Source organism: Oryx dammah, unplaced genomic scaffold (genome assembly GCF_014754425.2).
Source record: "Oryx dammah isolate SB20612 unplaced genomic scaffold, SCBI_Odam_1.1 HiC_scaffold_18, whole genome shotgun sequence".
NCBI classification, from domain to species: domain Eukaryota; kingdom Metazoa; phylum Chordata; class Mammalia; order Artiodactyla; family Bovidae; genus Oryx; species Oryx dammah.
Window position 1 is genome coordinate 22,740,416 of NW_024070202.1, and position 26,712 is coordinate 22,767,127.

General features: G+C 37.4%; 1 protein-coding gene across 4 annotated transcripts in view; it reads right to left on the reverse strand.

Moving 5' to 3' along the window:
• Positions 1 to 17,447, reverse strand: part of ETV1 (ETS variant transcription factor 1) — a 98,010-nt gene extending 80,563 nt beyond the window's left edge. Inside the window, exons 1-6 of one of the 4 annotated variants that reach the window (XM_040260592.1) lie at positions 16,975 to 17,447; positions 16,680 to 16,876; positions 16,416 to 16,547; positions 15,509 to 15,596; positions 14,113 to 14,160; positions 4,838 to 4,891 (exon numbers count right to left, since the gene is read on the reverse strand). In XM_040260592.1, the coding sequence (XP_040116526.1) occupies positions 4,838 to 4,891; positions 14,113 to 14,160; positions 15,509 to 15,596; positions 16,416 to 16,460 (235 nt within the window). In that variant the 5' untranslated portion in view covers positions 16,461 to 16,547; positions 16,680 to 16,876; positions 16,975 to 17,447. Of the gene's footprint in view, positions 1 to 4,837; positions 4,892 to 13,585; positions 14,161 to 15,508; positions 15,597 to 16,069; positions 16,309 to 16,415; positions 16,548 to 16,679; positions 16,877 to 16,974 lie in introns of those variants that run through there. The other 3 variants (XM_040260594.1, XM_040260591.1, XM_040260595.1) reach the window with 3 other exon arrangements.
• Between the last annotated feature and the right edge of the window lie 9,265 nt (positions 17,448 to 26,712).

Sequence of the window (26,712 nt, forward strand, 5' to 3'; positions counted from 1 at the left end):
GATTCGAAAGTTAGCATCCTTGAAAGGTTACCAGACTATAGCATGACATCATTAAAATTCCAGGTTTCTGAGTGAAATGCTTTATAAACAAAAATAAGGAACGCTCAGGAAAATTTTTAGAAAAATACCCAAGTGTTACAGTTTAATGTCATTTTTCAGATTTTTTGAATGCTCTGGTCATTACTCTTCTACATATGTTTATATGTGTTACAGTCAAACGTATGTTCTATAATACAAAGTTGGGCAGAAATTTGCCATTCATTCATCTAGCCTACATTTACCAAACAGCTAAAGCAATAAAAGCAAAAACAGAAGCATTTTATTTGATTGAGGTATGTAAGGAAATCTGATTATTCACAATGGAAAAAAATAGCCCCATAGAATTAATAGATGGGCCACACAGAGAGGATGTAGCTTCTTTCTGCTCCTAGAGATAGGGTCCCTCTGCCCCACTAATCTTCTCCAGACAGACAAGTATCAAACATTTATAAAGGGCATTTAGAAGACAATATAGCCTTTCAGTTCCAATATTTGATAAACTTCTCCACCCAGAAATCTTCCTTAGAATCTAATCCATATGCCTTATTCCTCTTTTAAAATTATATCCCTCTTATTCCATCCTTAGCAAAGACTGAAATTAGCTGGTCACCATCATCAGAACAATAGTCCTTTATTTCAATGAAACTTGAATAAATTGCACTTCTCCTTTCTTTTTTAGTAGACTCTTTCAGATTTATTTTTACTCGTGTTTATAGGTTTCCCTTTATAATGACGTTCTTTATTCAGAAGTCCCAGAGCCATATTTGTTAAACTGTAAATATTCACTAATTGAAGGAAAATTTCAGCATTCTGAAAATGCCTGGCTACACATTCATGGTTTCGGCATGTTTTCCAGATGAAAGCTATATATATTCTTTAAGGCATGATCATATGTTTATACCTTAAGAAAGGAATTGGGACTTTGAAAAAACTTGAATGAAAATAAGCACTAAGACGCTGATCATGGTTATGACAATTTTACTTCCTGTGCTTCTAAAACAGGCCAAGCATACTGAATATGACATGCTCCTAATCCTCAAGAAGTTCACAGTCTTACTGACATGTATCTAAGATATAATAATAAATGAAACATACAAGATGTCATGAGTCTTAACTCTGCAAGCTAAGGATGCAAGGAAAGGTCCAGAAAGATCTCAGTATGATGAGGTCTCCACTGAATCTGAAGCTGGAGAGGCCACAGACTGCAAAGAAAGAGCTTAAAAATTTTAAACAAAATGAACATGTGCAAAGGTAAAGAGGCATAAAAGGGCTCACTCTTTGAGGGAACTGAAAAATTAGAAAGCTTCAAGTTTAGAGAATGGGGAGGGACAGGGTACTGGGAAAGCAACAGTTAAAACCGAAAAGGTAGCCAAGGCCCAGGACATGGAATAATGTTCTGTACAGCTAAATTAGAATTTTGTGCTGAAAGAAGTTCAAAGAAAATTAACAAAGTCAGATGGCTGTGCATCAGTATCACTGCAGAGAGCAGAATGGAAGGAAATCTGAAGGCAAGGACCCCCATAGAAAGGCTGATTCACAACTTCAGTGGAGGCAGAATATGGGTGTGAATTAAGGTAGTGAAAGAGAAATGGAAATGAGACCATGAAATTAAGATACTCCTGAGAGGAGAGGTAGAATTAACAACTTGGTAACCAAAGGGAGTGATGATAAAGAACTGGGAGGGACTGAAGATAAATTAAAGGTTTTCAGCTTGGATTGGTGATGTCATCAACTTAGGCAACAGAAGTTGAAGAGAGATGCTGGGCAGAAAAAAATGAAAGATTTCACTGTTGGCCTTAGTGAAAGCCTCACAGTGAAAACAGGGGGTGTTGCATAAACGGTGTTTTATGCTGATGTTCAGCTGAGGGTGGAAGGGATGAGTCCAGAGGTGCTGCGTAGTTCTAATTTGCACAAGGACCCCAGAGGGGGATCAGGGGCAGATATTCAACAGACAGGAGCAGACTGGAGACCAACCCTACAATAAGCATTGTAGGAGACCTGTTTCAACAGAACCGTGCTGACCACTACAGTAGCCGACAGCCACGTGTTCACATAAATTTAAAATCACAAAAATTAAATAAATTAAATATTCATTTCTAAGTGTTCAGTAACAAATGTGGTGGGTGCTTAATATACTGAACGGTACAGATATAGACTGTTGGTCTATGGAACTGTGCAGGCACGGCATATGAAAAAGAAGAGGAAAGGCTTGCAGACAAAACCCTGGGCAAGAGAGAGAAGGTAGATAAGTGATGTGAAGAGTGAAAGTGAAGTCGCTCAGTCGTGTCCGACTCTTAGCAACCCCACGGATTGCAGCCCACCAGGCTCCACCGTCCATGGGATTTTCCAGGCAAGAGTGCTGGAGTGGGGTGCCATTGCCTTCTCCGAGGAGTAATCAGAGGAGTAAAAAGAGAAAGAAAAATAACCATATGCTGTGAACCAAGAGAACTGAGTTCAAGAAGATGAATTAACCAAGAATATGAAAAACTTAGAGAGGGCAAATAAGGTGTAAACAATTATCTTTAAGCATTTGTGAAAGGTGAAAGGGTTAGTCGCTCAGTTCTATCTTACTCTTTGCGAGCCCCATGGACTGTAGCCCACCAGACTCCTCTGTCCATGGAATTCTCCAGCAAGAATACTGGAGTGGGTTGCCATTCCCTTCTCCAGGGGATCTTCCTGACCCAAAGATTGAACCCGGGTCTCCTGTATTGCAGGCAGATTCTTTACAGTTTGAGCCACCAGGGAGCAGAGTATTAAAATTACCAATTTTTTCAGATGTAAAGTGACTCCATGAGACTAACTCTCCCTCTCAGATGACAGGTAGAGTATTTAGAAAGAACTCTGGTTCCTAACAGGAAAGGACATGCAGAAATGTGACTATTCTCTTCCTACACTTTATCAAAGAAGGGGAAGCCTTGCCATGCTGTTATCCTTAGCCATCATCTTTCTGGGAATTTCTGAGAGTCTTTAACAAAGGTCTGTGTCTTAGCTGAATAGGTTTCTGGAAATCCTGTCTAATAACTATGTTCAGACACCAAACAGCACATAACATTATTTTCTCAGATTAAAAGTTAAATTGATGGAATAGCAGGTATCAGGGGCTGGGGGCAGGGTAAGTAGGGAGTTAATTTTTAGTAAGTACAGTAGAGAGTTTCAGTAGGGATCATGAGAAAGTTCAGATGAATAGTGCTCATGTTTGCACAACAGTGTGACTGCCCCCAAGTGTTACTCACTCAGTTGTGTCTGACTCTTTGCAACCCCATGGACTGCAGCCCACCAGGCTCCTCTGTCCATGGGATTCTCCAGGCAAGAGTACTGGAGTGGGTTGCCATGCCCTTCTCCAGGGGAATCTTCCTGATCCAGGGACTGAACCCGCGTCTCCCACAATGCAGGCAGATCTTTACCATCTGAGCCACCAGGGAAGCCCCACACTGCACACTTAAAAATGGTTCAAAAGATAAATTTTCTGGAATACATATATTTTACCACAAATGAAAAAGAACTTTCATGATGCTGAACTAAACTATGTAAAATGGGAGAGAATCTGGAAGAAACCTCTTACAACCCTTGACACCTGGGAAACAGAAGATTTCAAACATAAAAGCTGAAAACACTGCACACAAACATCTGTTACTCAAAGAAATGTAGGTATTTGTATTAGATTTATTATATTAGGTGTGAAAATACGAGTTTGATAAGTTATAAGGTATTAAGCATCTGTTGTTGCTCTTGCTACTGCCTCCTGTGAAACTGTCAATGGTCTGGAAAAATGAAACAAGTTAGAGCTTTAAATGGTGCTAAAAGAACAAAGATGACACTTCTGTGGCAGTCCAGTGGTTAAGACTTCCTGTTTCCAATGCAACGGATACGGGTTCAATCCCTGGTCAGGGCGCTAAAATCCCACATGAGGCACAGCACAGCCAAAAACGATAAAAAAATAAAAAGTAAAATAAATAAAACTAAGGCAGGGTACACCATGTTCATTTAAAAAAAATTTTAAATAAAAAATTAATAAGAGAACAAAATGTATTAGATCAGTTTTAAAATCAGGATGGCATTTATACCCTTTTCTTTACTATTCATATCTCAGGCCAATAGCTGCAGTTTGCTAATAGAGGCAAACCATAAATATCAGAAGTAAACTCCGAGACAACCATGTTTATACAGGCAAAATGCTCATTGGGCTATTAGAGGGGTAGAGCCCTTGAATCACTTCTCTTGCATCCTCTGAAAGGCCCTGGAGTGAGGCTCAGGGAAAGAAACACTGAAGGGGTTCTAAGGGAAGCCAATGGCAACTTTCATTTGTGTCGTTGTGTCCAGGAAGCAAATAATGAAGATAAAAATGAAATCCAAGCAGGTGAATGTTCATTAATGTAAAATAATACAATAAGCCAAAGAACGCTTGTTCCAAAATTTTTACGTCATACAACAAATCTCGTCAGGATTTTAACTACGGACTGTCTCCCATCAGTATTCCGACTTTTCCTGGTGGACTCACTGAAAAGCTGAAAGTAAACACCTGAGCCTTCATGGTTCGCACCCTGCTTCTCCTCCAAGGATATTAACCAAATAGGGGACAGGATCCTCTTTTAAGCCCAGCCAGTTTTCCCAAGCTCTGTTCAGATCACAGAGGAATTCTGCTGTCACAACTGGACAAATACAGTCACCTCATGATTGTAAGCTGAAAAGGCAGGGACACAGAACCAAGAACAGACGCTGGAAGAGGAGACCAAGCCCAGAGAAAGGATAAGAGGAGGAAACAAAGACAAATTCAAGAGATGAGTCACACGGTACTTACAACTTTCAGCCTGGTAGTCTGGCACAAACTGCTCATCATCGTCAGGTACCTGAGCTGAAGGGGAAAAAAAAAAAAAAAAAAATTAAGAGAGAAACTGCCAAAGCGTAAAGAATGTCAAGTAAAATCTCTCATGGGAGATGTTTTTTAGGTTGAGACCAAATCTACGATTATTTGCCAGTGAGCTCCTATTTCAAATGGTATTGATAGCAAAATTCAAGAAGGGAAATAGAAGCAATCATCAACGTCAACCAGAAAACACATATATCAGAAATGAAATGGTGGCAGTTGTAGTTCCTCGGCATTTTACTTGCCACATGGAAATAAAAGAAACATGAAAATAAAAGCAGCTATAGGAATTCTATTAGCTGCAGTTTTTTTGGCAAGAATGGAGTAAGAAGCATTTTAATTCGCCTACTGCCGATGTTTAAGCAGCGCATTTAAATTTATCACAGAATTCTTTCAAATGATGTGTAGTTATTACACAAACCCCTCTGCCTTTTAGAAATGTCTGTTTTTGATGTGTTTGGCCTACTGCTAGACTACCATAATTACCATTTGCCCTAAGTTTGGCCAAAATATGTGATGAAGTTTTTTACATGAAAGACAGTCATTGATTTTGGCCATATGGAATAAAATATTTTACCTCAGTGATTATGGTCACAATCATAAAAATAACAATTAATAAAAATAAACCTCATATTTTTATTCACAATATTTTCCAGGTGACCATTCAACACTAAGAAAAAGAATATCACTATTTCATCAGCCATAATGTCAAATGACTTCCCTGTCTTTAGTAAAGGAATAAAACAACAAATAGCAAGAACTTAATGTATTTAGCAATCAAAACAGAAGTATATTTTTTACTTCTAGAATATTTTTGTCACAGTTAATTCAGGCATCAAAATAACCTATTCCAAATTGACATATATTACAAAAACAAGTTTCCATATACACACAAAAATATGCACAATTACACACATACAAACTACATAAAAGCAGGGTCACTTTTAATTTGGCAAAAATATAATGAGTTACCATCCTAATTAACTTTAGGTATAATCTGATTGGCTAGTATTATTTCACTAATATTACCTAATCCTGAAACTTATCTAATCAAGTCATATTAAAACAGATGTAATTTTTTTTAAGTATCTATTCTGTATGAGGAATTCTTATGAAAATAATCAGTCTTTGTTGAAAAAGTTTTGGGCTGGTAATAGAGTTAAGAAAAAAATCCATATAAAGAGAAATTCGATATTTAAAAAATTCTATATAAGAAAGAAACACAACATACACACAATTCAAATGTCTGGTGTGTCAGCTTATTTAATAGGATTTAAAAAAACATTTGTTGAAAAAAATGTGTTATATATCAAGAGCAGAATAAATGATAATCTTGCAAATTGCCAAAATATATGCAGCAGGACATTCAACTATTTTCTAACAACTTTCTTCTGTTTACCAATACTTAAGTTTATTACAGATAAATTACATTCCCTGCCACTAAAGGAAAGGAGACAAATTAAGAACTTTTTTTCCAAACTAGAACTGATGCCTATTTCACCAGCCTGTACTGGAGGAAAAGGTGTATTTGCTTCAGGTTCCACTAACATCTGATACCAAGGTTAACCAAATCAAGCAACTTTCAAATCATTTTTCTGTGCTCTGCTGTGTAAACTGTGCAACATTGTTTGAACTCCATTTTAGTCATCAGTTTAACAGTGATAATACATATTTTTCATGAAGACTAAATGAAATAGTCTAAACACAGTGCCAGTCACAATACCAGATACTCAAAAAATGTTACATATTTTCTTCTTTCCAAAACTCCACCACCCACCATTTTTTTCCTTTCATACACAAGTACTACTAAAATCACTACAATGCAAGTTTAGTATTTTCACTTCTAATGAATTAGATTGGAGATGGAAAAAAAAATCACAGCTAAAATTTGTACATTAGTATTCTCTTAGTTATAATCATTTTTTGACATTGCAGTAAGCCTCATTTTTCTCAAAGACTCACAAATTATGTAGACAGATGTCCTTTAAAGTGTTTTCACCAAAAAAAGTACAAAAATGTTTTAAATATTTATTTAATAAATGACAGTGAGCAGACAGAATCAAATCCTATACACTTTTTCTATCTATCTACATGTTTTGGTTTTTGCTCTAAAATAATAGCTAAACAGAGATAACCATTGAGATGGAAAGTTATCAACCACAGCGATTACTATGCTTTTAAAAAGCCAACATTTACAAGAATCTAATAAAAACGTAATACCCCTTTACAGGAATAGTTAAAAATAGCAAGTGAGTAACAAATATATTTGTAACAGAATATGCTGGTATGAATGTCCTAAAGGCCAGACTTTTTTTTTTTTTTCTACTATCATAAGACAAATTTGCAACTCCATGATATATATCACTACAAGAAAGGTATAAAAATAACTGATGGGTAAGTAGTATATGTTGGCATATGTGTGGGGTGCGGGTGAGGGGAAGGTTGTTGACAGTGGAGGGGGCCAGAGGCAAAACTTTGGGAAGAGAAGAAATCAGAAGTTATACCTCACAGAGACAGAAAATAGCTACATACTAACAATTTTGTAAAAAGAATAAGAATTGCTATCTCTAGTCTAACTCCTTAACATACTGAATAAATACTTCACACTTATGCCTGAACATATTACAGAATTTTAACAAAAAACATATGACTCACATTTTCACAGAAGCTAATCTTAAGAAACCGAATAGACCAAACGAAGCAGCATGCCACTTAAATAGACAAAGGCTTCAGTCTATCTCTAATTTCAAGTTAGAGTCAAAGGAAAGCAGTTAACGAAAAACACAAGTTGGATCTGGGCAAGGAAAATATGACAAAGTATTGCCACACTCATATTATACATTTCCTTTTTTGCCTCCATTCACGAAAATGCTATGAAGTAGCAAACTCCAGCTGCCTGAAAATTTGTGGCAAGCCATACCCACTCCAAAGAGGAAAATTAACAATAGAGGCCAAACTAAATGTGTGTGTGTATATATATATATATATATAGTTATTTTACTACTATCTATTATAAACTATGCTTGGAATAATCACCTTTGGGGAATGAAAATGTTTTCCCACACTCTGTAATTAAAGAGGAAGGGGAAGAATAAGAAAGGGGAAGAGAAAGTATATACCAAAAGACCAATAAAAGGCTTTCAAGAAGATGAAGCATGTGGATTTTATTGGTAATAGCTGGAGCGCTTCTGTCAGTTCATTGCACGTTAATAGACAAGCTGCCATCAAGTCTCAGGACTTCGGCTCTAAAAGCGTAGTATGTGCACTCTCAGCTATTTGCTTTACCTAGATTATCATCGAAAGTTGTTTTTTTTCTTCCCCCTGCTCTCCTTGTCTTTCTTATTACATTGCAATATATATTATGAGAAAGAAAATCATGAAAACATTAATGACAATCTTGATGTCACAGAATCATTAATCCTTATTTTGAATTTTAATATATACTTTCTTAACTAGCATTGCCTAGGCAGGGGGGTGAGATGGAGAGCAGACAATTTTTAAACAGTTTGTCTCTCTTTTGTGTTGCTTTTAACGTTCAAATAAAGCAGTAATCATTACTTAAGAAAAGGTGAATGTTGAAATATTTTCCAAGTTTGGCTGCAGACAAGGAAAAACCGTCTTATTCTTACAAACTAGGCGCCTGTTGGGTTTTCTTTTAAAGCTAGGGAAAAAGTGGAAAACTTACAAATGAAACAAATGTCAAGTTGAAAAGGGGTTAATATTTAATTAAAACCAGTTCTATCCACTGTAACAATGACCTGGAGCCAAACAAGGCGGAAGATGTATGAGTCATTCTTTCTGCCCGTGAATGAGACAGCTGATCTCCTCGGCAATTCCTCCAGACAAGCAGGCAGAACTGGAGTTCTGCCTCCATTCACAAAAACACAGTCCAGCATGAGCCATGTGGCTCAACCGCAATCTTTTCATGTCACACCCTTCCAGAGAGTTAAGGCAAGTCAACTTGAACTTGCAATATAAACACACCAATTTTACTGCTCTATCTCAAATACAGTTCAGATCCATTAATGTATATGTTTAAATAAATGACAAAATGAAATCCATATATACATTTACATATATTTAATCCATCCTGCTTTATAGGGTCACAGAAACTTGAATGTATAAAACTAAGATGGAAAGACGGATGGATGGATGGATGGATGGATGGATGGATAAAAGAAGGATGCAAGGAAAGAGAAAGGGGAAAAAATGACAAAGCATTAAAGAAATGCCTTTTTTTCTTGCTTATTCTTCAAATGCTCTTTTTATTTTAAGATTATAATAGTCTATTGCTTAACTTCATAGTATTTCCCTTTCACAGGGTAAGAAACAAGTTTCTCTGAAGAAATTTAAATTTTCTTTTAAATAAAACAACAAGAAAATCAACCTTCACACAGTTGTATTTTGTTTAATCCTACAATGAAGCTTCAGGCCATGGAACGAAATAATCATGAAATCTCTAAGCCAGGTTTTACACCACATCCGCTTTTACCATTAAAATGATTGTACCAATGTATAAGCATTAATTAATGCAGAAGTATAAATATATTTAAACAGCCCAAAAAAGGGGCTCTTCCTCCATGGCAGAAAAATCTTTAATATTGATAAAGTCATGCTTTCTGTATGCTCAAAGAGAAAGAAAACAGTAACTTTCAGTTGTTTTTAGCCTCAAATCAACTTCAATTTCCTAACTTTAACTTATATAGAGGTTTGAAAACTTAAGCGTAGCTCAGAGCTGTTGCTGTTAGCAAAACATTTTCTGTAAGGTACTGAGAGCTGACTTCTATTATTATTGTTATTATTCTTATTTTAATTACAATGTTGCACACCAGTCAAAGGGAATAGAGTTTTCCTATGAAATTTAAGAAAGTACATTTTCTGTAACTGAATTAGCTTAGTAATTTCATTAACATATATTAAGACCTTCTGGAAAAACTATATCTAGGCTATACGAAATCCAAATTTTATTTTTAACCAATATTTCTATTTTGCAAATAGATTCTAGATGAAATGCATTTATATATTGTCAATAAATGCTGATAAATAGAATATGTTTATTCCAACTGATATCCCTTAATCAGGCCCAAACAAGAAGTCTTTGTTTCATAGTTTAGAGTATTTCATGGTACGAGAAAAAGATGGGCAGTAGCTCCCTCTTGCTCCTTCACAATGACTCTTGCTCAACACTATGAAATAGTATGGACTTCTGTAATTTAATGTCTAATTCTCAATTCCTCTTTTTTTTTTCAAACCACACAAAATAATGAAGTTTTTAAGCCTTTTCTCCTAACTGCATCACATGGAGGAAAAAAAAAAATCTATGAGTACATATTCAATTTATGTTCGATTTCAAAAAGAAAGTCTAATTTTTGAAAAATAAAAATGAATGCATTGTAATAGCTTTGTATTGTGGGTGACACTATGCATATTGAGTAACAACATATCATTTAAGGAAATTCATGATAAATGATTTTGAATATAAATTTAGTATCAACCACTAAAGTTGAGGAGATACGATGATATCTCTGCTTTTCAGCAAACCTGATTATTAATGGAAGGTCTCAGAAAACAAAAGGAAAAAGCTTATCTGCACAAGGGCATGAGGTAATAATAACCTTTAGTGTAGAAAAGTTATTTTTAGAGATACAACTTTGACTCAAGTGTCATGGCTGCATGAAATTTAACTTACATCACAACTGAAAAACATTCTGCCCTGATAGGAGCGAATCACTGTTGACATTAATCCTTAAAACTACTGACGAAAGGAAACCTCACGGACATCTAAACCAACATCAAAAATAACACTCAAAAGTTGCTATAAATTTATATTAGCTACATATGAAATGTATCATTTCTCTCTAAGTTGTGTTAGCAGGTAAGCTTTAATGAGTAACTTTTAAAAATGTGAGCCTCTTTTAACTCACTTCTACATCCTTCTATTTCTGTCCTCCACATATAAAAGGTTCCATTTTAACGATAAATTACTAGGATATCTTTCCTAAAGCACCACTAGAAAAGCATGTTACCAAGATGTTATTAGAATGGACATTTGAACACATTATTTCATGGATCAAATAATTGGAATTGCCTTTCTGTCAATGGCAATCTAATTCAAAAGTCAAAGAATCAATAAAGAATTGTACATGGAAAATGACAACATAAGTAAGTGGCTCTGGCAAAATTTTAAATAAGCACATTCTCCATTTTTTAACTGCTACTGTGGCCACTGAAGACATTACCTTTTCAATTTTCTTCAGAATAAGATGTGATTAAAGTGTGGCATATATGTTTAAAAAAAACACAAACCTTGAAATTGCAATGTTAGTACTTCAAAAGTGATACTAATATAAAGTTATATTCTTCAAAAACATATTTTTGATCCCTGTTCAGAAATTGCGGTGGGGGGTGTGGGGAGGAATGGAAGTGTATTTTTTGGAGAACACTTTAGTGAACCGAAAAGAATGGTTCCAACCTCACCCTCATACAAATCCTGCTTTATCTACCCCAAATTTTTCCTTGGACATACAACACATTTCATAATATATAATAATTTACTTATGACTAATTCATGGTGCACTTTGGGTCTACTTTATAAAAAGTCTTATAGGAAAAAAAAACAAATTAAACCTGAGATAATGTATTGTTTCCCAAGTATTCAGGGACTCTGATTTTTTTTTTTTTTAATTCTTATGACACATCAGAACTAACTTGACTTTCCTGTCTAATAAATTTTTAGACCTGTTTAACTTTCCAATGGGATTCTTACTCAGGGGAGAAACTTGGTTAATTGCTAATGATCTTTTTTTTAAAGGGTCAAGATGCCTGGAATTCTATGGTATCCTTCTTAGAGATAAAACATTATGAAAAGAAATAAGTAAATGGTTCACAGTCTGACAGCTTGGCAATGTTTAATTTCTGGATGTCCAGAAGGACATAAATGAACAGATCTAGCTAGCAACGAATAAACTAATGTAACTCTGAGATCTCAGCTAATGTTGATCAAGATGTAGAATAAGTTAAAATGCTAATGCAAATATCATAATTATATAAAATTTCTAAAAATAAAAATAAATGTGCAGCCCATTAACAAATAATAAAAAGAAAAATTTACCTTTCTTCTTACTATTAGATTTTTTAAAAATCAAGTTACTGTTAATGCTTATATCATCATAGAATTAAATTATTTTAAAATACAGTCTTATTCATGGTTTGTAAAAGGAGCCCACCTGGTTGTTCAATAAAACACTCCAGGGATTAATCCCTGAACTTATTTAAGCTTATAAATTCTTTTCCAAGTAAAAGTCCATGTTCTTTCAAATACATCAATCACTTTCTAGGTTTATTTTATAGAAAACTAAATCTTCAGATCCAATTTATAGGTTAAGTTAATGATCACAGGTAAGAATATTCAGCGCCGAGTTTTAAAATAAACTCAGATAAATTACCAAATCACTTATCTGAGTAACAAAGAAACAAAACAAGTCAAAAGTGAAACACTGCACTGAAAGTGATTAAAAATGGTAAGAGTCTGTCACAGTTCCACATTTTTAAATTCCAGGAACAGAGTTGCTATGCACATTCAAAATCTGCCAGCAAGTGCACTGATTTGGAATCAGTGAGACTTAAACATCTTAAGAACCAACAAACCTTTTAGAACAATTAAAATAGATATTAGAAGGTATTTTGGAAAAGCGAATAAATTCCATCATAAATGTAATGTTCTTACAACCTTCAACTCCGCAAAACTTAACAGACAAAAGTTCATGCAAGAGCCTCTGTGCAGATTTTTGTTGAGAAAGTGATGTTTGAATGTATGGTTTATGTTGCAATAATAAGTAATCTATTGCAGTAAGTTTCATTTACAAAGACAAGCAAAATGACCTTTAAATATAACTAAAACTTTTATTAACATACAAGTACAATCACTCTTTCAAAGGGCTCCTGGAAAAGCTATTATTTAACTTAAAAGCTTCATAAAGATTGTAGGAGCTCTTTGGAAAAACTAGGATATCAGCAACACAAAGAAACTTATTTTACATGCTAACAGCAATTTGATCAACTACAAGCAAGACCACCCGAAAAAACGCAGCAGCCTGCCTCAAAGTAGCAACAGCAATGCTCAATTCCATTTCAAAGACCCTCTCTCTTCTTTGAACCATCTTTAAAAAAATCTGTTCCAAAAATTGCATGTTTCCCATATAATGTAAAGATAGAAATAACACAACTGTACTCAATGCTTAAATATCTATAATTTTCTCTTTGTGTTTCCCACAAGACACATAATATAATAAAATTATTATTTCACATTTAGCATAACAAATCCAAAGGAAAAATTTCAAATTATAGACACCAACAAAAGTCCCTCAACATTAGACATATCTCAAGTTGCATAAAGCTGTACTGAAGCAGTATCTCCTTGTTCCTATAAAATAAAGTTTCACACAATAAAAGATACAATAGATGGCAACACAAAATGTTATCAAAAAGCAATCAAAATTAAAAGCAATGCCTTTAAATGTCTCCTTGCTACATTAAATAAATCCTAATAGAAGCAATAAAATGGCAAAAGTCAATTTCAACAAACATCACATCATAGTAACACACAGAAAACATTTTAAAAATCTTCCAATCCCCCTAAGATTTATTTTAAAGCCATAGATATCCTTAGCATTGGATACACACCTAACGTTCTGTGTTGCGAGCAAGGTGGAAAGAAGACACTTGCACTTAAATCTTGAAGCATCCCGTCCCGATGAACCCAGTGAAACTAATTTCTGCCATCAGAAAAGTCCTCCACCAGAACACCAAATAATGATATGCGCTGCTCTAAAGGAAACAGCAAGCCGGGTTCTGGCTCTAGGAGGTCTCTCGAGGTACAATAATATAAACCTGATCAATTGCAATTAAAATCTGAACAGAGGCTTAGAACTTGAAGTCTTGGTGCATTAGTTCTTGCCAAAAGCAGATGTGATTGTGAGCTGGAAGCAATTTCTCCTGGTAATTTGTGATGACACTGGGTAGTGCAGTCCCAGATTCCCCAAAGACAAACTCATCAGAGGCTCTAATGTATGCATGACACATGAGGTAGCTCTTTTAGAGCTCAATTAATTGGGCTGAACATTAAGACAGCAAGTTCAGGACTTTTTTTTTTTAATCTTTCCCTTCTAGAGTTGCTTTTCCCCTCCTTTGAAAGCAATTTTTTGCCTTACCTTCTGCAAGCCATGTTTCCTGTAATTGACTTAGATCTTGAAAGAGTTCTAAAAAACAAGTCAAAGACATAAACAAAAGATTTGAAAAGCTTTTAGGCGACATTAAATAGAAATGTTTGTCATGAAATTAGTCCTATAGATCAATTTAATTTGGGGAGGGGCATCAATAAAGAAATGAGGGTTCAAAACTTAATTATACCAATAATCCTGCCCATTTTGATGCCTACTAAGCAATGCTTCTCAGTATCTTTTTTACCCCCTTTTAACACATAGCTTAATAAACCTAGAGCCCTCAAATGACACACTTACAGTAGAACTCATAAAAGCTTGAGATAGAGGTGTGTCTATCCTCAGAAACTTTTTTTAAACATATTCAATTCTTGCTAAAATAGTGGTAGGGGAAAAATCAGAAAGACTAAATAACACTTTATTTCTGTCTTCCAAATCTTCTATCAAAGATTTAACAGTACATGGTATAATTCTCAAAGTACTATATGTTTTGAGGTTCAATGCTTCAAAACTCAAAGGGACAACTATTAAATACAAGATTTTAGAAGAAAATTTCTACACTAATAGGTTTACAAAAGTAAATAGATAACTCCCTGGCACCTGCTTATTATCAAGTCCGAAACTGTGTATTCTGTCACTGGGGAGGGAGAGGTATGTGTAACTTATTCCTATTTATATGAAGATTTGAAGAAGTTCGAGAATTCAATATACCTAATCTAAATGGCAAACTGAACTTTGATAATTAAATCTAAGTTTATTATGAATGCCCCCATATGGCTAGAATAACTGATAACATATTGACCTATCAACAGTTCATAGAAAGAATCTGCAACTTTATTTCCTAAATATGTATTACAATTATTAATTAGGCCTTAATTATGATTCACTGACCACTTAAAAGGCCTATAAACAAGATATTATGACCACACCATATGGTCATCAAAACCATCTCTGAAAAGTTTGGTAACAATATATGGTTTAGTGTAAGGAGATGGGAAACCAAACAGCCACTTATATTGCTCAACTTCTAATGCAGGAGAAAAGAGTAATTAAGCTGTCTAATTTGTTCCTCTGTGTTGGATATTTTCAAATTGTTACCTTAGTGTATGGGATTACTTATATGCCATATGGACAAACGTATTTAAATACAAAATGGTTAAAAGAAGGATGTTACTCTTAAGTTATTATTTCCTTCTTTCATTAGTTTGTGACAGGGCCATAAAACAGCAAACTGTCACATCACATTAATTGCTCCAAATACAAGTCTTGCTTAAATGGAGTTATTTGAAAGTTTATTATTCTTAACGTAAGACTGAATGCTTCTCTTCTTTATGAGGGTGGGAAGTACAGGTAAAGAGGGGGAATTCAGCTCTAAATCAAACCTCACCTTCTGAATCATGAGCCAGATCTCTGTTAATGAATTTTCTTTTCCTGACATTTGTTGGTTTCTCGTTACAATTTCTCCCACGCTGATTCTACAAAGGGAAAGATAAAATTCTTTTAAAAGAATGTAAACCTCAGATGTCAAACACACACACACACACAGGCATACATAAGTCTACTGGATCCTCTCCTTAAACAGAAAAATAAAAGTCCATGGTATCAATCCCAATATCCATTTTCTGCATTCATTTGACAGTGAAAGCGTATGCTGAGAATTCAACAGCCAGGGAGAGTTGCTTTCCTGTGCGATCTGAACACACCGTGTATCAGTCATAGATTCATGTACCAAAACAACATTAAGCAATTACACTTAAAGGCGTTTTTAGGCTAGATCGAAGCTAGATTAAAACACAGTTGAAGTTTATTCTCTCAGATAATCCCCTAAAAAAAGAACAAAAAGAGAGTGATGAAATGAAAAATATAAGAGAGACAATGAGAAAGAAGAAAAGAAAAAAAAAGGAAACAAAACCCATGTAAACAAAAAAGTGTCAGCATTTGTCTCAACTTCATTCTTTTCAATGTGGCAGACAAACCCAGCCAAAAACTTTGAGTGCAGCAGCTGCTGCTGCCCTCCTTCTCCTCTTCCACTCATCTTGAGCACTTTAAACAGAAAAAAAAAAGGGGGGGGGTCTTAAAAACAAAACTATGCCTTATCCAAATCACTGAAAGGTAAGCTCATTTTGAAGACTGGGCTTCTAGAAGCAGAGTCGCCCTACAGTGGCAACAAAGCAGATAAAGTATCTGCAGTCCCAACCCCCTTGCTCCCCCCACCTTCTCACTCGCCCTCCTCCCCCCTCTCCCCTCCGTCGGAGTCAAGTTTATAAACAGCAACTTTCGAACTGATCACTCACATTGGTGACCATGTAAGGCACTTGCTGGTCATAAAATCCATCCATTCTGCTGCTCTTCGCAAATCTCAGCTCAGTGTTTTATATTTTAAGCATTTAGCTGGAGATTTCCTCGGGATCTGGACTTCTATCAACCTAGAGGGGAACAAGATGGCTTTTAGGCTTAAAAAAAAAAAAATCATGAATGAAGCTCTTGAATTTGCATAGCTAATTATCCTCCGACAGTCCCATTCACAAAAATAACCCTCCCTACACAGCCTCCTTCACCTGGATCCAAAAAGAGCCAAGAGAGTTCACAATTTACATATTTTCCTCAGTAGCAAAAATTCGAACAAGAGGCGATGTATTTATTTTCACTCTCGATGTTTCCCTGCGCGGTCGGTGTACCCCGGGCAGCTCTGATTCGCAAACGTGTGCAAAACTAGCAATGGCGATCAGCGAGACTTGCTTTGCACCTAACGGGACTAAAGAGACGGAGACACGTCTTTCGTAAGGATAGTATTTGCAACCCACAACCATGCAATTATCTGGAGAGACATAAAAAGTTGTAGGAAAGACCCACCTGAAAGCCACGCTAGGCGAACGGCTGCAAAAAATTCCCTCCAATTTTAATAAAAACATTAATTATTGCCCAGCACTTCCCCCTTGGAAGCCGAAAGCGCCTCTGACAGAGCTCAATTCGGTGGTTTTTCCTCTACTTCTCCTCCAGGGGCCTCCAATCCAAACTGATGGATCGCTGCCTCCCATTGGCTCCACGTCTCTTTCACAAGATCAGATTTCGGGCTGTCAATCAGGAGGCTCGCTGCCCCTTCTCGTGAATCTCCCGCGCCCCTCTGCCCAAGCTGATGCTGTGCCTGCCGGCGCTGTGACCACAGCCTGGAAACTCCACAGAGCAAATCGGCTGCCGTCCTAACCCGCTGCTTATTGTTAAGGCGCCTGGGGACACAAGCCAGTGTATCGAGTCACCAGTTCTCCTAACTGGTGTGTTTGGTCCACTATCAGGCTGAAGCACTTTCCTAAAGCACTTTCGTTCGCTTCAGATATATATTCTGAAGCGCGATCTTCCAAGACCGTGCGTCCTTAGTCTCCTACCTCACCTCCCTGAGATCTCCAGTCCCTCCACTTTGAACCTGATAAGGAACCCACCTCGCAATACAGCCTCGTTCCTACTAAGCTTTTGGCCCAAGTTCTCTTTCCGTTTTTCAACGCCCGTCATCACCGTTATGGTGTATCAAAAACATTTTTTTTTTAAACGTCATCCTCAAGTCAGTCTTTCATGAGACAGTAAGATCTGTGGGGAAAGCCCTTGGGAGAAGCAGAGGAATTGCTTTTTAGAAGGGGTTGCATTGGGAGAGGGAACTGAGAGAACTACAGAGCTATCTAAGTGGGGAAAAGTATAAAATAAAACGTGTCCCACGTGTGCACTGCAACTAGGTGTTTCGAGTCCCCGGTGGAGGTGGGGAGGGGCAGGGATGGGTTGAGGTGGCTCGGATATCCTAGGGACTCGCATGTTTCCTGAGCTTTTGTTATGTATACACGGAGGCGGAGGGTGTCACTTACTGTACTTGACGCTTTCACTTCCTCTCCTGCTAGAGCCAGGAGTTGGTGGCGAGAGAAGAAGGGAGTCGGGTTTCAAGGACAATGACTAGGACGTTAAAAAGGGAGGGCTGCAATTCTGAAACCACTTGCCTGACCCTCCAACTGGGCTTAGAGCTGTAAAGAGTCACTTAAGAAAGCCTCGGCCCAACCGGGGCTGAGAGGCCTCGGAATGGCACCGGGGACTCAGCGGTGTTAACATTCATTTGTGATACTGATGGCGACCAGAGCTAAAGACCAAAGGAAGTTTTCGGCAGCTGTTCAGCCTGTTGGGAAACGTGCTGCAATTCTCAATTTCTAATCGAAAGTTTTTCCTTAAATGGAACATTATGGAGCCATATTAAACTGCAGTATGAGCGAACAAGACTCAATTCCGGACCCATGGAAGTGTCAATTTTTTTTATTAATAATAATATTAAAAACCTTAATACTGGGGAGACACACAATAACTGTGGACAGCAAGGGCACACACCGTGAGTTCTTTAAAAGCAGTAAATCAGAGTTAGCCGGTCCTAAGGCGCGCACCTAAGAGTATTTTAAGCGGGAACCGCACATTTACCCCGGCCGGCGAGAGGTTTGGGCGCAGCCTGGCTTCGAGGCCGGCACGGTGAGGCTCTCGGGTACTTTCCGAGGGTGCAATCAAGCGGCAAGCGTACCCCGCCGCCCAACACTCCCGGGATAGCCCAGCCCCTCTAATCTGGGCAACAGTTTCCAAAGACCTTCTCGGTGGCTGGAGCCGGACGGGTAACCAGGGTAACAGGAGGGGGCGGAGCTTCGGGCTCAGCCCCCGCGAGGTTCTCTCCGCAGCCAATAACGTACCGTCTGTTCCCAGCCCATTGTTGTTTATTGCTGACCCCGCAGCGCTCCGCTAGGAGATTGGCCTCTTTGGGGAAGGAGGCGGAGCCTCTCCCTCCCTTGCACCCACCTTTCAGCTCCATTCACAAAATTCCGGCTTGTCTTGGTCACGTGGTGGGGGCGGGGAGCGGTAGGGGAAATGACACAACAAAGGCCCAAGTTTTCCAAACCACAAAACTTTTTTCTGCTTCGCTACCTCCTCCAAGCCCCATCAACCAACAAATATTAGAAGATGAAGAAAAGTAGGCTTGGGTCTGGGAGCATAAAGGGCGGGGGTGGAGGTGAGGGCGGGGGCGGGAGTTAGAAATCAAAGGAAGACGGGGTTAATTCCAGGGTACACTGCATGTGAGAAGAGCTGCAAAAGAGGAAAGGAAGAGAATTTAAGGAGAGGTGTGAGAAAGCGTTAAAGACAAATTAAGAACTTTTGCTTGCTGCTGCAAGTCACTGCTTTTAGACTAACAGTAAAATGGATTTCAGTTTTTTCAAAACATTCTGTAATGCTCATTTCTACCTTAGACGCATCCCATAGTTTATTATTTTTTTTTAAAGCTTCCTTTAGGAACACTGCAGGTTTTCACTGGCTGACAGTTCTAGTTTCCATTTCCCAAAACTTCACTCTTTCATAGGCACCCCAAAGCACTGCAGCTTGTCCCCACCTAGGCTGGATTGACAAACAGAATCGCAGACTTAATCCTCGGATTTGATTACGTATTGCAGAGGCTCCATATTCCCTCTCTGGATTCTTTAAACGAACTCAGCTTTTAACAGTGTGATCTTAACAGCAATTGAATATGATGATACGTATTCAAGCCAGTCTACAGCTCAGTTTTGTTGAAAGAGCACACAGTTTTGAGATAAATCTTTCTGTATAGCAAATGGACTATCAGACTATTCTCCCTCCTCTCTCTTTCTCTTCTGTCCTTTTTCTCTCTGTCCTTTTTGTGCCGTGGTACTTAGTGAGACACTAGCTTGTAGTTTGATTACTGTTTATCTTCTATGCTTGGCGCTGGGAAAAACCAGTAGACCCAGTGGCTGAAGACATTGAAAGGGCTAAAAATTCGTTTTTCAGAAAACATTATCATTGTGGAAAATGTCTACAGAGGCAACTGTTCTATTCACAGAGGAACGTCCAAAGTTGCACAAAGTTTCCACTACTTTTAAAAGTGAGTCTTTAAAAATCAGCTTAGTAAATGCCAGTTCTTCTTGAATGGAAATTTTCATTTTGGCAGAATTTCAGGCATAGAATGGCAGAGCAGAGGCCAAGAGGCTTTGACATTTATTTACTTCTATTTTGAAATTCCATTTGGGTTTTGAAATTAAAACTCTTGAGAGAAGGCCCATTTCTCTCCCTCCTCCCCCCATAAAAATCCATTTCTGAGGTTGGAAAGTTTTTAACATGCATATAAAGCTATTTAAATCTTTATAGTTCCTTTGCTGTTATTTAATAAAATAACAATCACTATTATTCTGGAGTTAATTTATTATAGCATTATACTGAAAATGCATAAATAGAGCACATTTCTAAAAGTAAGAAGAGAAACTAAGGGTACTGATTGATTCAATGGGTTAATATGATTGAAATTAAGTAGAATTTTGTTCAAATTGGGTTATTAAGTAAAACAGTAACCTATATAATTCGTTAAATACTTTTTATAGTAAATTGCTAATGGCCTAGTTTGCACAGAGCTACATCAAATAAATAAGGAAAAGATAGACTATTAAAATAGTCTATTTTAGTCTCCAAGTGGAGATAGGAATGAACAAGTGAACATAAAACTCAGAAACATATACCAGAATGGTGAAAGACAATTAGTGGCTATAGTGGACTCCCTGTGGGAAGAGAAGCAGCGATTTGAGAGGAGGGTAGACCTTAGGAAGCAGGTAAAGGTGTCAATAAAATTGACACTGTATACAAGGTGTTAGCTTCCACTCTAACCTGCCATTCTCAACAAGGAAATATCTCCAAACTCCTCAAATAGAGAAAATGTAAACATTATTTCTAAAAAAAAGTTCTTAACTGCATACATTTTTCATTTACAAAAAGAAAATTTTTAAATCTTTATTCTATCAAGAAGAAAAACAATTCTAATGTCCAGTGATGTTACTATTGGGATTAGGACACTCGTATATATTTCTGGTTGGAATGTAACTTTCTGAACCCTTTTTAAAGTAAATTTGCAGTATCTACTAGACCCTAAAATGTACAATATCTATTAGACCTTAATTAGACCCAGTAATCCTGATTTAAGAAATCTATAAAAATTAAAGCAATGTGCAAAAGGACAGTTACTGAAATATTATGTATAGATGGGGGAATGTAGAAGCAACCTCAATACCCATGAATTAAGGACATGGTTTTTAAACAGTATGATCATTTCTTACTTTAGCATCCAATTATGGAGGTTATTAATATAACTGTTAAAAAGTATGCTGTGCTCTTGGTTCTCAAACTTGAGATTACATAACAAATACCTTGTTAAAAATTCATATTCCTGGATGGATCCATAGAGTTTCTGCTTCAGTAGACCTGAACTGAAGCCCAGCAAGCACATCCCATGAAAATTCTGTGCAAGGAATTTTGTTGTAGTTGGCTTCTGAATCATTCTGGGGAAACCCCGGGTTGGACCTCTACCAGAAGTCCAAAGGGAGACCTGTGATGTTTACTAGTTTGGACATGTTTCACTTGACCCACAAAATGTTGACACACTTGGAAAATTCAGTGTCAACACGTAAAGTTTGTATTTCCACTATTGCTTGGCAAATCAGAGGATATGATAACACTGAGACCAAATTCCCACATAGCAACCATCAACTGGAGCTGAATCTCACTTACTCCTTGTGTACAGGAGCATGGGTATCAGTTTTGCTGTCATCCACACCTCTTCCCTAATTCTTGTTTTTCTTATTTATGTTACCTACCTGATCCCTGCAAGTATTGGCCTGTGTAAATCCTGCTTCACATGTGACATGCTGTTGTCGTTTAGTTGCTCAGCAATGTCCGACTCTTTGCGACCCCATGGACTGCAGCAAGCCAGGCTTTCCTGTCCTTCACCATCTCCCGGAGCTTGCTCAAACTCACGTTCATTGAGGTGGTGATGCCACCCAACCATCTTATCCTGTGCTGTCCCCTTCTCCTCGTGCCTTCAACCTCTTCCAGAGTAAGGGTCTTTTCTCAGGAGTCGGCTCTTCATATCAGGTGGCCAAAGTATTGGAGCTTCAGCTTCAGCATCAGTCCTTCCAATGAATATTCAGGACTGATTTCCTTTAGGATTGACTGCTTTGATCTCCTTGCAGTCCAAAGGACTCTCAAGAATCTTCTCCAACACCACAGTTCAAAAGCATCAATTCTTTGTCATATGTGATATAGCATATTAAAAAATAAAAGCAAGGGACAGATACAGAATATCATATATTCTGTTTTGTTCCAAAGGAAAAATAGCATAAAGATGCCTGTATATACATATATGAGACATATGTGTTTATATACTTATACACCAGTGTTACTCAACATTTTTTATTACCTCACAAAGAGCCTTTGTAGACGTTTTTTATTCCTAATTTCCTTCCTATTAAATTTTGATATTATCGATACACTGTTTATCTGTTTATATCCTGTAGTCCTTTGTAAGATCACAAATTAGTGTAATACTAATTACACTAAGGATGTAATCCATCCTTCCAAGAACCAATTTTCAACACTTGGGGCAATATCAACCCTACTGCGAATATATAATGTATAGTGTATATACCTATATTTTTCTCTTTCTATAAGTATTGAATTTACCCAGAAATACTGATTTTTACCATCTAAAAGAATACACACTCTATCTCTTACTATTGGTTACATGTATGTACAGGAAGTCTGATTAGAGTTGTGACGTAAAAGATCATTACATTTTTCTTTTAGCAAGTGGAATGGTTTAATACAACATGCACATATCATGGTCATTTTTAGTTCATTTAAGGGATGAACACATTAGCAGTTTATAGTTAGTTTTGTAAGAACCACAGAACTTTTCATATAGAATAACGATATATCTAGATAGTCATGAATCTTAACTTTGAGTGACTTGTAAATTTGGGAATACATAATGAACAAAGAGCAAAACATAAATCTTTTACCTTTCTTTGGAAAGAGGACCACTGGCATTTCCTCTAGATTTGAAGGCATGGCACTGATAACTTTAAACAGTAAAACGTCAGCAGAGGTCACCAGTCTCTATCCTCATAGTTGTTTTCTGGACCACGGTGGGAGACGCAGGTGTGGGGGAGGTGCTTTCCTCAAATATAAAAGACAAGTTAGTGAAAAAAGGAAAAAGGGATTCTCAAGGTCCATGTTAGAAATGGAATTTTATTCTCCTGGGACACAACTTGATTTAGAACAATCTAATGCCAACAAAGGTCCGTCTAGTCAAGGCTATGGTTTTTCCTGTGGTCATGTATGGATGTGAGAGTTGGACTGTGAAGAAAGGTGAGTGCCAAAGAATTGATGCTTTTGAACTGTGGTGTTGGAGAAGACTCTTGAGAGTCCCTTGGACTGCAAGAAGATCCAACCAGTCCATTCTAAAGGAGATCAGTTCTGAGTGTTCATTGGAAGGATTGATGCTAAAGCTGAAACTCCAGTACTTTGGCCACCTCATGTGAAGAGTTGACTCACTGGAAAAGACCCTGATGCTGGGAGGGATTGGAGGCAGGAGGAGAAGGGGACGAAAGAGGATGAGGTGGCTGGATGGTATCACCGACTCCATGGACATGAGTTTGAGTGAACTCTGGGAGTTGGTGATGGACAGGGAGGCCTGGCGTGCTGTGGTTCATGGGGTTGCAAAGAATTGGACACGACTGAGCGACTGAACTGAACTGAATGACTAACAAGTTAATCATTTTATTATCAATGTATTACACCTTGGGAGGACTCTTTCAAGACAGGCTTTCCAAAGTACTTTCTGGAAGTATAGCTTGTTTATAGCTCCTCCTGGAAGTATAGCTTGTTTTTTACTCCGAAGTAGAATTAGGAGCATTCCTTCCTGTGGCCTCTCAGAGCTGGCATTTTTTGATAGCTCTAAGTTCTGTGTAAATGTTAACTGCCATCCTTCATTCAATAAACTCCTTAGTACTGTGACTACAATTGCGTTCTCAACTACTGGCATATAGAAAGTGTTTTAGGATGAATGAACCAGTGAGTGGACACCATGCTACTGAATTACCTTATTCTACAAATATAAATGTATTTCAAAATTCCGTAAGCAATGTTGTAGGCAGTGACTGTTCTGAAAACAAACCAAAATTTACTGGATAGCTGGAAAGGACTGACTACCTGCGTACAAATGGCTTTTAGATAAAAATTCTTAAAATTATCATCAAAAAGGAAATTAAAAGATGCACTGAGCTAAATACATTTCTCCTATGTATTGGTTTCTTTCATTTTTGACACAGATAAACATTCTTTGTGATTTCTAAGGATCTGATATGTGACCAACAGCAAAGTATCTGAATTATATAATTCAGAATCATAACCTGTACCACTGTGACCTTTCTTTCATTTTTAAGCACATTAAATGAAAGTTTTGTACTTGATACTCTTGAGATCCCTTATGAAAGAAGTCCCCTGAGTTTATTATTTTTAGTCAATGACTGTGTTAAAGAAAACCACTCATAGGAAAATAAAAAGTGGTGCAGTGAAAGAGGATTTGGCATCAGACAGTCATGGACGTGAATGGTGGCTCCAACAAAGGCCAAATTGCTTCATCTCTCTGAGTCTCAGTTGCCACATCTATGTAATGGATATAAAACCTATCTTCCAAAATTGCTGTGAGGAGGAAATGAGCTAATGTATTTAAATTGCCTCTTAGAGTTGGTACTCATAGAAGTTGCCTTTCTCGTCCTGTTTATTAGAGCTTCTCTCTGACATCAAACAATAGATCCCGCCTCTCTGGGTCAATCCTCCTTGGCCTGAGGTCACAGATCTATCCCTATGAGCTTCCGGCTGACTTTTAGAATGGCCCTTAATACATGGGACTGGTCCTCCTGGCTTCCTGCCCATGTTTTAAAATAATTTTCCAGCTTCCCATCTGCACGGGAGCAATTCCTGGTCTCTGATATTTTTCCTGCTCCAACCAGGGACTGACATCAGATTCCTTTCCCTAGTCTCTTGTGATCAGCCAACTTGATGCCTGACACGACATGCTAATTACCTGCAATTCGGATCTCCTCACTGAGTTCAAAAACTCTAGCCTGGTAGTTGAAGGAGACAGAAAATGTTGCCTGACAGCAGTGGAATTAGTCTCAAAAAAGTAAAGGGGAAAAGTGGTCCAAAACAGAGCGATTTTTGAAAAGGGGCAAAAGAACAGCTTCATGGCCATCACTTCCTTAAAACCTAGAAAAACCATCCCAGAATGAGGGTCACCAATGATCCTTAAGTCAGCTTCTTGGTATTTGAAGAACAATGTGTCTTTGAACTTTGTAATAGTGATTTCACTTCTCTGTGATCTTCCCGAGAGTTCTCTTTTATATTTAAAATGTTCCTTTTGTCCCGAATTTCTTCTCAAGTTTAAAAATAGCCCTTTGACTACAAGCATTTCATGTGAGCACATCAAAGAAAGCTGCAAATCTTCTTTGTATCTGTAAGACACACTCTAAATACAACTTGGATTTTTATTCTTGGTTCATTTTTATGTTCTAAATTGAAATTACTACCTGTTTCTCTGGTGTCAAATAGTATCAATGCTCATAGGTTTATCAAATGTATTTTGAAGCAACATAGTCTACCCCCCAAAATAAGTTTTTTTTTTATGATGAGAGCCTTACCTTTGTTAGGAAAGATTTGTATCTGCTGCTCTAGATATCATTTGAGTCCATAAAGGAAGGCATTATCAGAAAGACATTCAGAAAGCAGGTATATATATGAATGAGAATTTAAAATAATTTTGCATTTAGAGTTGAGACAAAGATATTCTTTCTTCTACATATACACATTCTGACACCTACTCCTGATAACTCAGAATTCTTAAAATAATAAGTGTTATCAGTTAAAACAGAGGAAAAGGCCATGACATTCATTATAAATAGCTCTTGTTACTTGACTCATTCGTGACATAAATGTGAGATATCAATGCTTGGATTCTGGATAACTCAACCTTACAGCTCAAACAGGCATCAGTAGTGCATCAATTTTGGTATCAACACCATTGCTACTCTTCTTATTTTTCTAGCTTATTGAGAGCTTATCAATTCTCACTTAAGCTTTCCATATCTAACCATTGATCAAGAACACTCTAGGTATTGTCTCTCAAATCATCTGCACTGAAAGATCTGCATTAGTTGTCTATCACACAGTTACAAACTACCCCAAATTTAGTGGCTTAAGTTAATCCACATTTATTATCTCACAGTTTCTGTGAGTCAGGAATCTGGGAGGAAACTTGCTGAGTGTTTCTGGCTCAGGGTCCCTCTTGAGATTCATGCTGTAGACTGGAGCTGCAGACATGTGGAGCTAGGAAATTTAAGTCCACTCATATGGTGGCTGGCCATCTCAATTCCTTGTGACTATTGGCCACATAGCTCAGATTTTCACCATGTGTTCCTCTCCCCAGAGCTGCTGATGACATGGCTTCCCAGTGCAAATAAGCCAAGAGAGGTAGCTCAAGATGGAAATCCGTCTTTTACAATCTAATCTTGAAAGTGACTAACCAACAGTTCTGCCACAGGCTACTGGTCGTACAGACTAATACCTCGTGAAAGAGGGATGATACAGAAGGTGGAAGAATAACAGGAGGGTGGGATCATTGGAGGCCATCTTAGAGGGTGACTATAAGAACCTCTCTCTCTTCAAATGCCCAGTCCATCACAGACT